This window comes from Canis lupus, chromosome 33, assembly GCF_011100685.1.
Source record: "Canis lupus familiaris isolate Mischka breed German Shepherd chromosome 33, alternate assembly UU_Cfam_GSD_1.0, whole genome shotgun sequence".
NCBI classification, from domain to species: Eukaryota; Metazoa; Chordata; class Mammalia; order Carnivora; family Canidae; genus Canis; species Canis lupus.
In genome coordinates this window covers 28,147,751-28,160,453 of record NC_049254.1, presented here as the reverse complement: position 1 = coordinate 28,160,453, position 12,703 = coordinate 28,147,751, and the positions used below count along the sequence as shown (strand labels likewise).

The 12,703-nt window shown below is 47.6% G+C and overlaps 1 protein-coding gene across 1 annotated transcript in view; it reads right to left on the bottom strand.

The window, feature by feature from the left end:
• Positions 1 to 12,703, bottom strand: part of KALRN (kalirin RhoGEF kinase) — a 660,995-nt gene that overhangs the window by 287,481 nt on the left and 360,811 nt on the right. The window contains 1 exon segment of the mRNA XM_038583060.1: positions 7,615 to 7,810. Coding sequence (XP_038438988.1) covers positions 7,615 to 7,810 — 196 coding nt within the window.

Sequence of the window (12,703 nt, the reverse complement as noted above, 5' to 3'; positions counted from 1 at the left end):
TCTCTCTATTTATTTAGAGAGAGAGAGTGCATGGGCAGGGGCAGCAGGAGAGGGAGAATCCTAAGCAGACTCTGTGTTAAGCATGGAGCCCGCCTTGAGACTCAGTCTCACGACCCTGAGATCATGATCTGAGCCAAAGCCAGGAGTCAGATGCTTAACCGACTGTGCCACCTAGGCTCCCCTTTCTTACTTTTTCTATATACCTTCCCCAACATGCAACTGTGGACACACACACACTTTCTCTCCAGCAAGCTGGTGCTCCTATTTATATATCATCACCAGCAGGACTAGAGCAGTGTTTCTCAAACTGACATGGAGTGAAGGGACTGCCTTAGTAATCAAAGGCCTTCTTGTCTGCTCGTGGCCTGAATTCCATTCCTACCTTAGCTCTTGAAGGCTATTTGAAAAGTGTGGTAGCTCTAGAACCAGCCCTGAGTCGGAATACTGGACATGGGCAGGTTATCTAAGCTGTCAGAAGCTTCACTTCCCTCATACATAAAATAGGATTTTACATACCTACTTATCTCATAAACTACCCCGCTCAGGAGTTCATGGGGAGGATTAAAGGAGATAACGCATGTAGAGCCTCTGTCATAACATCATACACACAGACCTTTGCTCCTTAGTCCTGTGGCTTTCCTGATTTCTGACTCTTAAGCTCTCCACTCTCTGCCTTCTTACATTCATGCCCTCTTGGTTGCTATCTACTTCCAGCTTGATGCAAATTATAACCTGGATTGTTTCTTGGTTCTGATTGATTCAACCTTGCTCAGACCCAAAGCTTTACAAAAATCCTAACTGTAGATTGCTTGCCTCCTTCTGATCCCTGACCCCTCATGGCTCTGCAGCTTCTAGGTTCTGTCCAGATACCTTCCCTGGCTCCTCATCATGTACTCTATGACCGGGTGCAGCTGTGGTCTGGATGCTGCCAAACAGGGACCCAACCATTAGTGGGGTTGAGACTAAAATTCCCAAAGGGTGAGGTATTTCCACAGGGATCACACTCCAAGGAACCTGCCAATCTCAATGTATAGTCACCTAAAAATATGTCCCCTTTGGGAGACTTCCCCAACACTCTGACTCACATCATCAGAAACTCATCACCGCCACCACCAACACACCTGCCACCACCAACACACCTGCCGGATACAGTGGGGGAGTGTAAGGAGAGTGTACACATGCTAAAGGAAATTCATTTCCAAAGGCAAAAATAGTGTTTTATATAAGGACAATATGGAAGAGTGGAAAAGACTTCTGGTGTTACATGGTAATAATTTCAGTATCTTTTCATATTTATTTTTTTCTACCAGTTTCATAATTCCAAATCCCAGCTCCTGAAATATCTGTGGGAGACAGAGAAGAACGGCTTGTTCTTTTGGCAGTCAGCTCCATCCAGCTACTATTTTGAATTACCAAGGGGATGAGGTACAGCATCACTTTGACTGAAACAAAAAATAAGAAGTACAAAAATTTCTATCTCTGCAGTGCTCGGCACAGTGAGATGACCCCTGACTCCCATATTTACCTTCTGGAAATGTAATTTAAGATCCATCTGCAGGAGCAGAAGCTCTTCCCTGCTTCCAGCCACGATGCAGGTTTTTTTCCAGCTCGTTTTCATTCCGTGTGCCCCTCTGGTGTTTAATATGCTGGGCTTGGAGAAAGCATCTTTCTCTGGGAAGCCCATGGCTCACCTCTGCCACTCGCATGTAAATGGACCCTCTAAGCTGGTAATTCATCAAAGGGCTGGTGCCTGCCTAGCACACCATCCACACCTGGCTCCCGGCCTGCCCGGAGACTCAAGCCCTTCACTTGCATCTACCTCCCTCGATACTATTTTATGTATGAACACAGGAAGTAAAATGGGGGGAAGACAATGCCTCCTGCCTTCTGCACTCAACAGCACATCATGCTGTGCATGGAGTGGATGGAACAGGAAGTGGCACCTGGAAGGATAGAAACTCACTCTTCCCTCCCACCGCCCCCAAACACATTGACGTGGGTTCCCGTCAAAGCCCATCAACTGGCAAATATCTATCAATCAACCCCAAATAGAGTGTGCTTGTGCTCATGTTACTGTTCTAATCTAATCTAATCTAATCTAATCACAGTCCTGTTTTCCTAGGGGCTCTTAGAAATGCAGCAAGACAGGTGAGCTCTTTCCAGCAAGTAGTGAAACAGTTTGTCGGTCTCTTTAGGGCAAGTTGTACTGATGTGTCCCACAGTGTTCTGTACCCATCCTTCCTGCAGAACATTCTCATTGGGATGGTTCCTTATTAACTTGCACATGTTCTCACAGGATTACGGGCTCCCCGGTGCCAGGACCACATGTCTTATGTATCTCTGCATCTTCAGCACCCAGCACAGTGCTTGACTCAGAACACCTAATAGATAACCTCTTCAGTGAGTACCTGGCCTCTTTAGGGGAAGGGCTCAGCTCATGTGCTGTGGTGGAAAGCACCTGCAGATGCTGGAAAGAACAGACTTAGATTTGAATTTATGCTCTTCCCCCTATTAAAAGTGCATCTCTGGGCTCCCAATCTTCTCAGAGCTTGGGTAAAAACAATCCCAACAATGACCTCTGGGGGTGTTGTAGGCTTTAGTAAGATTAGGTGTATAGAGTGGCTGGCATTTAGTAAGCTCAAAATATCCATGTTCCTACTTTCTCCTTTCCCTTGGGTAAATTACCACATATTCATCACTGATTACTAAAGGAGCTGTTGAATGGCTTGTAAAAATGTCAATTTAAAATCCTACCGTGAGATATTTATGGACTTGCTCAGTGTACATCATTAGAAACTGTGATGGTCTGGATGCTCTTAGACCAGCGCTCTCAATCTTGGCTCACATTAGATCTGGAGAACTTTAAAAATCACCATGTCCTTGGCCACACCCAGAGCAGTAACAGGAGAGACTCTCTGTGGGCGGGATCCTGGCATCAGGAAGTCTTAAAGCTCCCTGGGTGATACGAACATGCAACCAAGATGAGAAACCACTGGATAAGAGGGTACAGTGGCCAGCAACCCAGAGACAGAGATAGTCTCTATGCTACACTCTGTCAGCAGAGTGGCTGGCACTGTGTTTGTTTAGGGATCGAGGCCACAGCTAACTGTACTTAGCTTTGCTGCCACATTGAGGGTACCACTTTCCTTTCCTCCAGGAGAGAGGTGGCTGTCATCTAGGGTAAGATAGAGGTATTCCTGGCTATGCCACCCTGACGCGTTCTTTGTGCTTTCTTTAACATCAGCCTGCCTCAGAGACAGAACATCTTTCCTCCTTTCTTCTCATTCTGCGCCACTCCTCAGTGCTACACCCAGGTCAGAAATTACAAAGTCCTTTAATTGGGTTTTTAGATCAACATTCTCAACCCTGGCCGTACAACAGAATCACTTGGGAAGTTAAAGAAAAGAAAAATCTGGGGCCACTGCAGACCAAATAAGCAAGACTTCCTTGAGGGGTGGGGCCCAGCCCTTGGTAGTTTGAAGTTCTGTAGGTGATTCTAAATAAGCAGCCAGGCCGAGAACCATGGTTTCACACCTACATTCTCTTTCCCTCCACTCAGCCCCCATCAGATCCACATCCCTATTAACCCCAGAGTGGCTTCCATTCTGGAAAAACACAGGCGTTTTCTTTCCTTTGATGATGCAAGTGAAATTATTCATGGCCAGTTATTTTTGCCTACATGTGTCCACCCACATTGATGTTCACTCCATTAACTAAGTCAGTACTATTACTGAGAACGTGCCATGTACAAGACATGACCACTCTGCTAGATGCTGAGAATGGAAAGAGAAGGAAGAGTCCTGCTCTCATGCTGCTGGAGAAGCTACAGGAGCACATAGTCCAACAGAACGCAGTATGTGCCAGAAAACAAGGATAACATACAATAGTCACCAAGCTGTCTTGAGCCCTTACCATGCTCGAGTATTATCACACTGCATCCTCATGGTGACCCTGTGTGGTGGGTATTCTTGCGACTGCTGTTTTCTGGAAGAAGGTGAGGCTGGGAGAGATTGGGTAGCATGTGCAAACGCAACCGGGTAGGGCGGGGTGTGGCCGGGTGCCATCCATACTCTGAGCGCTGTGCTCAAGGAGAAGAGAGATCCCCACACCACACTTTATTTATTTCCAAATGCCAGGGCTGGGTTCTTCCCAGGCACAGTAAATTTTAAGTATCATTGCCACAGATCCCAAAGATTTTTCAATTAAAAAATCTCACATAAAGAAAGAGCTTGATGCTTTGATTAGACCACAAAAGCAACGTATCCACAAGACACGTAGCTCATCTTACTCCCAAGGTCACGAGGAATAGTCACATGGTCAGATTTCACTGGAGAGACCTGTGGCATAGCCACTGGGGGTGATGAGGCTGACTCATCGTGGGAAGTACAAACTGGAAGGGACTATAGGAATCCAGGCCCACCTCCCACAGTAGACAGAAGAAGAGAGGTCTAAAGAGAAGGAACAGGAGCTTTCCAAAGGCAGACTGCTTGCTAATAGTGGAATCGGACCTTGACTTTAGCCAGAGTGTTTTGTCCAACTTGACTCTTTCCAGCAACACCTGGCACCTCCCAACATGAGGCCGAAATAGATCACACTACAGGGAGGAAAGAACGATGAGCAAGTGGAGAAAGTTCCTGCTTCACCTTCCATTCCTGAGGCTGATTTAAGCAAAGGCTCCTGCTTTGGGTAGAGCCGTTGGCACACCAGAGGGATTTAGTGCGACTCGGTTCAACACTACAAACCATACACCTGAAAATAAGTGTATGGAAATACCCTACTTCCGTTTATTCCTGTAGAATCAAAGCATAAGCCCTTAATTAATGGACCATGCAGGGCTAACGATCAATTTAGTTAATTCTGGAACTGTCCTTTTTCTAAGACAACAGCTTAAATTATCTTTATATTATTATGTATTATATATTGAACTATATTTAGCTCAAATATAGTTTACTGGACACCCATCATCAATGACTAAGACATCTGCTGCCTCAGTTCCTGCATCTCTGAAGTCCTGCATTCCTCAACCTCCTGGGGGCAAGACCCACCCCGGGGTCCACCCCTAGCCTCCACCCCCCCTCCCCAGCTCTGGTACAACTCTGCCTCCCCTTCCTCCAAGCCAGAGGTGAGGTACATGCATCCTCTGCAGGACCAGGCACTCAGCAGCAGACAGGACATGAGCTTCCCCGAAATCCCTGGATTCATTCCCTTGGAAGCCTCAGGGATGACGCCAGACTGAGCAGCTAGCTGTGGTAGGAACAGGGGACCAGCCAGGCAGAGAGGCCTGAAGAGGCCAATCAAGCCTCTTTGGACAAAGCTCATTTCCTGATCAGGATACTGTGGGTGTGGGCCCACCTGCCCGGAGTGTTTTCACCCATTCGGCCCTCGAGGTCGAGGAGGCGGCCGAGCACGGCCAACCTGCAATCACAGGCAGGCTTCAGGGACTCTCGGCAACCTGTGGTCTTTCCGTTACCATGGCTACCTGGCTCTGGGGACAGAGATGGGCTTGCCCAGGTCACGCCAGCACCCCGGTACCAAGTACTGCAGGTTTCCGGGCAGACCGGCCTTCCTCCTGCCAGATGCATCGACACCGAACGGCGTGGGGTGAGCATCCCCGCCAGGCGTCTCCGTCCCAGCCTCTCTTGTGGGTCCCACGCATCCTCTCGGGGTTCCCAGTCTTAGCTGGAGAGCCAGCTACTGTGAGCATCGTGAGGACAAGCTCTGACGTGAACCCTGAGTAAGGGGGTTCAGTAAGGTTCTCAGCCGCAGAGAAAGGATCATGGTTCCCTCCCCTTCCCCAACGAAACCCTGAATATGTACAAGCCATTGCCACGCATGTGTCTCAAACTGTAACGTGCACAGGGTTTACCTGGAGATTCTGTTAACGTACGGATTCAAATGGGCAAGTCTGGGATAAGGGCTGGGATTCTCCGTTCCTAACCAGCTCTTAGGTGATGCTGGTACTGCCGGTCCAGGGCCCGCACTCCTAGGAGGTCCTAGACTCCTGGTGCATCAGCACCACCGGGAGGGCTTGGGGGAACACAGACCATCGGGCCCACCCCCAAAGACTCTGACGTGGCAGGTTCTATGGGCCCTCCGACCTGCATGTGGGTCTCAGCCCTGGCTGCACAGTGGATTCACCTGAGGAGGGAGTCTTTTTTTTTTTGGCTGATGCCCAAGTCCCATTCAGGGGTAGTTAAACCAGAATATCTGTGGTTGGGGCCTGGCACTGACATTTTTAAGAGTCGTCCCCAACCTCAACCAAGAGACTGCAATGTGAACGGCCCTTCCTGGGGCTACAGGGCAAGCTCTGCACTGTGAACAAGCCAGGGCAGCCACAGCTTTCACAACACAAATGAAAATTCATGGAAAGGTTATACTGAGCAAAGTGGACAGAATTTACTGATTGTCTCTCCTCTGGTTAGAAGTAAGGTTTCTTGGAATGCTGTGATTTATTCTTTCAGGTCATTAAAACCAACACAGTACTCTATGGTCAAATTTGATTGCTAAAGTCGGCCTGACAGTCTCATGATTCTAAATATCCTTCATGGTCGGGACGCCTTGGGGGGGGCTCAGTGGTTGGGCATCTGCCTTCGGCTCAGGGTGTGAACCCTGGGGTATTGGGATCGAGTCCCATATCGGGCTCCCTGTGAGGAGCCTGCTTCTCCCTCTATGTTTCTGCTTCTCTCTGTGTGTCTGTTATGAATAAACAAATAAAATCTTAAAAAAAATCCTTCATGGTCAACAGGGACATAGACTGTTTTAAAGAGTTGATGATGGCCTGGACCCCCGTTTGCCTCATCCTAGAGGATGAGGAGCCTGAGCCAAGGAGGACCTGCCCGGCAGGGCAACGGGTGGGTCTGGGTGTAGAGACTGGATCCCAGCACTCTACTGGCGTGTGCCCACACAAGGGATTTCCTGTCTAGTGGACTAGTTGGACCCTGGGATTGCTATGGCTCTCCCCAGTTCTAACACCAAAGACCATTTTGGAGAGCGGTGGGTCTAACAGGAAGGGGTCATGCCTTTGCTGGGTAGATACTGAATACACCTTGAACGTGAGAAGAAGTGAGATCTGGATACTCAGCCATGGTTTCTTGAGAAGTCATAAAATTATATGACCTTGCCATAAACTTCTATCTGCACTTCAAACCCTCATACACAGACAAGCGATTAAAAAACCGGGACTCTCAGAGCCCGAGACCAGAGACCCCTGGGGGTGGAGGGCAGGAGAGGGGACGTGGGGGGTGAACAGCCAACATCTACACATTGGAGTACAATTCACTGGCTGGCTGGCTGCTTTTGGAGCCCACCTGGTGTAGTTCCGCAGGCCTGTGGTTTTTGTGAATCTGTGCCATTGTCCGTGATTTGCTTTTCCCATTCCCTGCACAGGCCCCGGAGACCCCGGCCCTATCCTCCTCTTTACCAGAGCCTAACTGGACAATTTCAGACAAGTGATTTCAGCTTTCCTGCATCCGTTTTCTTTTCTCTAAAATGGCAAAAAACCTCCATTCCTGTATCTGTGGGAATAAAATGAATGAGCGGAGTGGAAGGACGGGCGGGGTCAGGCTGTTCCTGTTTCCACGGGCTCCCCGCCTGCCGGGAGGAGAGGTCACCCACCTGACGCCTGGACCTCCATGATGTACTGGTGCAGGTCCTGGCCCTGCTGGATGACCTCGAAGGTCATGTTGTTCATGGCTAGCTTCCGCTCCGTGTGGCGCTGCAGCCGCTGCTCAGCCAGCGTCAGATCCTCCGTGTTGAAGTCATTCATCTGCCGGAGCAGGTCCTCGTTCCAGGCATCTAGCTCCGCCGTCACCTGGAAGGGGACGATGGTCAGCTCACCCACTCCAAGCCCTATAACGAACCCCATCCTTGCATCCGTCTCTGCTCTGCGGCCGTTGCAGCCCTAAACTACAGGTGTGCACCCGCGCCACACACCCACACGTGCACACCTGCTGCAGTATCCTCCAGGTGTTTCTATGTCTGCAGCCGCAAATGTTGCGTAAGTTACAGTTTATAAAGCTTTTGCATATTCCATCCTGTTCCACTCCCACCATGACCCGGAGAGGAAGGTCGGGTGGAGATCTCCGGGTGCATCTTACCGACAAGGAAGCTGGTGTCCACTCAGACAGATGCCACCTGCCCGGAGTTCACCCTGCTGCTGAGGGGTGCACACCTGCGGACACAGCTCAGTGCTGCTTCTGACTGCAGAGGTTTTGTCCACCACACCCCAAGCAGGACTCTAAAAATGTCATCACTGGAGAGAGTGGTCGCCGAGGCTCCTCACTCTTTCCAAGCCACAGAAACGGAGGGCTACAGAAACCTGTCACTGGCCCGAGGTGACACACTCAGAGCTGGTGCACATCAAGCCCCGGGGCCCGGCCGTGGTTCCCTTGTTCTACTGCAGGGGACTCTCTCCCTGCAAAGGCTGATACCTGGACGTGGTGACTAACGGTGTAAATGGAGAGCAGACCTGTAGAAATCCCAAGCAGATTGCATACCATCAAAACGTGGAATTCTAATGAAGACTGAAGCCTGTAATGAATGGAAACTCTGCCCTCATAGGAACCTGCCTACTGGTTATGGCTCTACACCTTCCCTGGTTGTACCTCAAACATGTGACCGCACGGAGGGACTGAATCCCACGCTTCCTTTGCAACCGCACCATTCCCAGGCAGGAACTCGGCAGGACTGAATGAGCAACTGCACCTGAGCAGAGAACCCTTCTGACGGTTTTCAGGTCCACTGTCCCATGCTCACACCTGCCTGGTAGCCCTGCGAAGGCCATGGCACAGGGACTGTCACCTTTTCTGAAAAGAGGAAATGAAAGCCTCACCCCGCATCAGTTGCAATATGGCCCAGGCAGCCTAGGCCCAAATCCCAGAGCCCTTGTTCAGGGATTTCCATTATGCTGCATCTCCCCCATAACTGCTGACATGTGGCATAACCTCCCCTGCTGACAACCACTGGCATTCTGGGAACATCAGGGGATGGGGTGGAGGTTGGCAGAGAAAGCCAGCTCGAGGCAGCTGGGAGATGGCACACTTACATCCTGGGCTGGGGCCATGCAGACTAGGATGGGAGAGGCAAGCGGCCTGGCATAAGAGGCCACCATCTGGGGCACAGGACTCCATTTTTTGTCTAACAGTAAGACTTTTCTTCATGCAGAGGGTAGTTGCTTGTCTTGAAAGCAGAGATAGGGGAATTGTAAAAATACCACCTTTATTGTCCTAGACTCCGACCTCATTTCCCTGCATCATCTCAGGTCAACTAAGGGATCCGCTGAGCTCAGCAGGAAAACCTAGTATCTACTTGTCCTGGGGATCTGGGAACCAGCAGGTTGACAGGCAAAACAGGATTCTGTCGTATCCCTTCTTTGAAAAGTACTTCATTCTCTAACTAGAGAAAAGAGTTAAACTGAGAAGAGTAAGAGAGATAATTGATTTATAATATAGGATGAATGGGCCTATAAATAAATGTTTTCCTTCCTGTATTTAAAAAGGTTGAAGTATAATTTACATACAATAAAATGCACATATTTAATTAAGCATTCAGTTTTGACCCATTTTGTCCACCCATGTGGCCATTACCAAAACCAAAATATGAACCTTTCCATCACCATAGGGAGTGTGCTTGTGCCCTGCCCAACCTTACCCTCTGACATGCCTCAGGTACCACCTTTTGATTTCTACCATTGCAGACGTAGTTTTGCCTATTCTTGGATTTCGTACTAATGAAGTCATACAGTATGTACTCTCTTAGGTCTGGCCCCTTTATTCAACATGCTCTATTTAAGATTCACTCACGTTGTCATGTGTTTGAGTAGTTCATTCCTTGCTACTGCTGCGTAGTATTCCGTTGTGTAGATGTGCCACAATTTGCTTATTCATTTTCTGGCTGGATGACCATTTGGGTAGTTTCCAGTGTTTGGCTATTATGAGTATGGCTGATGTGAAAGTTCTTATACAAGTCTTTCTCTGGCTACAGGTTTTCATTTCTCTTGAGAGTTCCCTAGGAGTGTGATCATAGTCATACGGTAGGTGTGTGGTAGCCATTCCCAACAGCAATTTTACATTCCACTGGGAATGTATGAAAGTTCTAGTTGCTCTATATCCTCACCATCATTTGGTATTACCAGTCTCTTTAGTCATTCTCGTGGGCACGACGGATATCTCACTATGGTTTTACGCTACTAATCATGGTTAGCACATTTTCACATGCTTATTGGCCATTTGTGTCTACTTTTGTAAAGTGTATTTTCCAGTTTTCTAAAATGAGGTTAATTATCGCTTGCTCTTAGATTTGTAAGAGTTCTTAATATATGCTGGATAAATCCTTTATCAGATAATGTACTGACAACAAATAATATATTTTTTTGGCCTACGTCCTAGCCTGTAAACTAAGAAAAATCAGAATAAAACTAAGACAACAACAGGCATGAAAGGAAGAGCCTGTCTTTTCTTTCAATTTTAGTTTTTGTTTGGTTTCCATGAAACTGAGTCTACGCAAGGTCTAATTGCTGCAGGAAAATCCTGCAGGGGTCCGAAAGCAGGAGTCTGTGGGATGGATAGTATTGAGAGTCCTGGTGAGGAGGGGCAGAGCGAAGTTTAGGTGCTTCAGTTGGGAGAGTGAGCCTCAGGGATTTGGTACCTTGGGAATCTGAATCTATCAACATGAATTACATCCAGCATTCTGAATCTGGTGTTTCTATATTCTTTCCTCTCCCCTTTCCTACCCTCTTCTCCCCTTACTACCTTGACATCATTAGGCAAAGGACCCATGTCTGTTATGAAGCCCAAAGAATGAGACTTTTGAGGGGCTTCTCAACAGATCAGCTGACTCAGCCAGGCTGTCTTCCTGATGTCTACTCTCTTTTCTCTCTTTTTGCCTTGCTCTTCCTATTACCCCCAGCAGTGATGCCCAGATCCTTGAAATAGTCTGATCTGTTTATTTCTAATATTTACTGGAGTTTATTTTCTTTCCTATTTTCTGTGTCATCAAAAAATGTTCTTTCATTGCCCTCCTCCTCCCTACCTTCTTTCTGGGGTACCAGGCTGGCACATAGCAGCGGCACTTTTTTTTTCTTTTTTTCTTTAATAAGAACCTTGGTTTTCAAACCTGAAGCTTACCAGCTGTTAATGAACAAGCCTAACTTTCCAGCCCCGTCTCATGGGGGCTGTCAGTCAGCAGGTTACTCGCTGCTGATCTTTGTCCAGCCTCCTTCCCTGATCTGATAGCCCTGAAACACCCATGTTTCCTCTCCCAGTCTGTCAGATCCTCATCACCCTTCAAAATCAACCCTCTGACGTGAAGAGCTTCATGACCCCCATCCCCCCCAGACTCAGAAATTTTTCTCTGGCTTATTTCATAATATTGGACATAGACTTGTTTGCTAATACAGAGACCGTGAAAAGGAAATCCTGCACTGGGGAATTAATTTGGCTATTTCACTCCATTTGGAAAAGAAACCTGAAAGAATTTGTTCAGGGCAAAAAGTAGGGCCTGCACCAGATGAATGAAGGAGAGAACCCAAGTTGCCCACAGGGTATTCAGCTTTCAATCACTCTATTTTGCTTTCTCCTTCCACTCAATTAGGTCCATCTCAGCTCCAGCCCACTCAGTTCCCCTCTTGGCTCCAGTGGCTCCTATCTCCCTTGCTTTCCTGAATTAATTGGAGTGCTAGGATACAATGACCTCTTTGAGAGATACATTGGCAATATTTCTATGCTAACAATTGTCTACTCTAGAGCCATAGCCATAAGGGAAATCAGAGAAGGAGTGAAACAGAAAGAAAGGATAAGAGGCAATGGGAAGTGGGAAGGCTCACTTCAAAATGAAGCCCCAGACTTTCCTGCCAGATGAGATTCACTGAATCCAGCATCCTCCTGGCACACACTGACCCGAGAGATTTGGCTTAGCAGTTGCCTTGGGCTCTATTCTCATGGTGACTTCTTCACTGGCTCCTCCCACTTGCTGAGAGTCTTCCCCCCTCTCCTCCCAATGTTTTATTTTGTACTTGTCCAAATCAAAACTCACCTGTCACTTCTCTTCCCTTTTCCCATGGTCTATTCCCATCTATTTAGTTCTTTACTATCACCTGTGAAGTTGGAAATCTCACTCCACAGTCCTTTTCTCCAAATCATTTGAAGATGATGGTAATCATGATGAAGATGATGGTCAGGGGTTGAAGAAGGCATTTGCCTTGTACAGGCATACTTCATTTTATTGAGCTTTGCTTTATTGTGCCTCCCAGATGTTTTTTTTTGTTTGTTTGTTTTTGTTTTTGTTTTTGTTTTTACAAATTGAGAATTTGTGGCAACCCCGTGTTGAGCAAGGCTGTTGGCACCCATTTTCTCCACAGCATTTGCTCATTCCAGGTCTGTGTCACACTTTGGGAATTCTCATAACATTATAAATTTTTTCATTATTGTTATATTTGTTGTGGTGATCTGTGATCAGTGATCTTTGATGTTACTATGGTGATTGTTTTAGAGCACCATGAACTGCACCCATGCAAGATGGCAAACTTAATATGCATGTTCTGACTGCTTCGCCAACCAGCCACTGGCCCATCTCACCCCCTTTCCTTGGGCTTCCCTATTCCCTGAGACACAACAACATTGAAATGAGGCCAATTACTAACCCTACAATGACCTCTAAGTGTCCAAGTAAAAGGAAGAGTCTGTACACCTCTCACTTTAAATCTAAA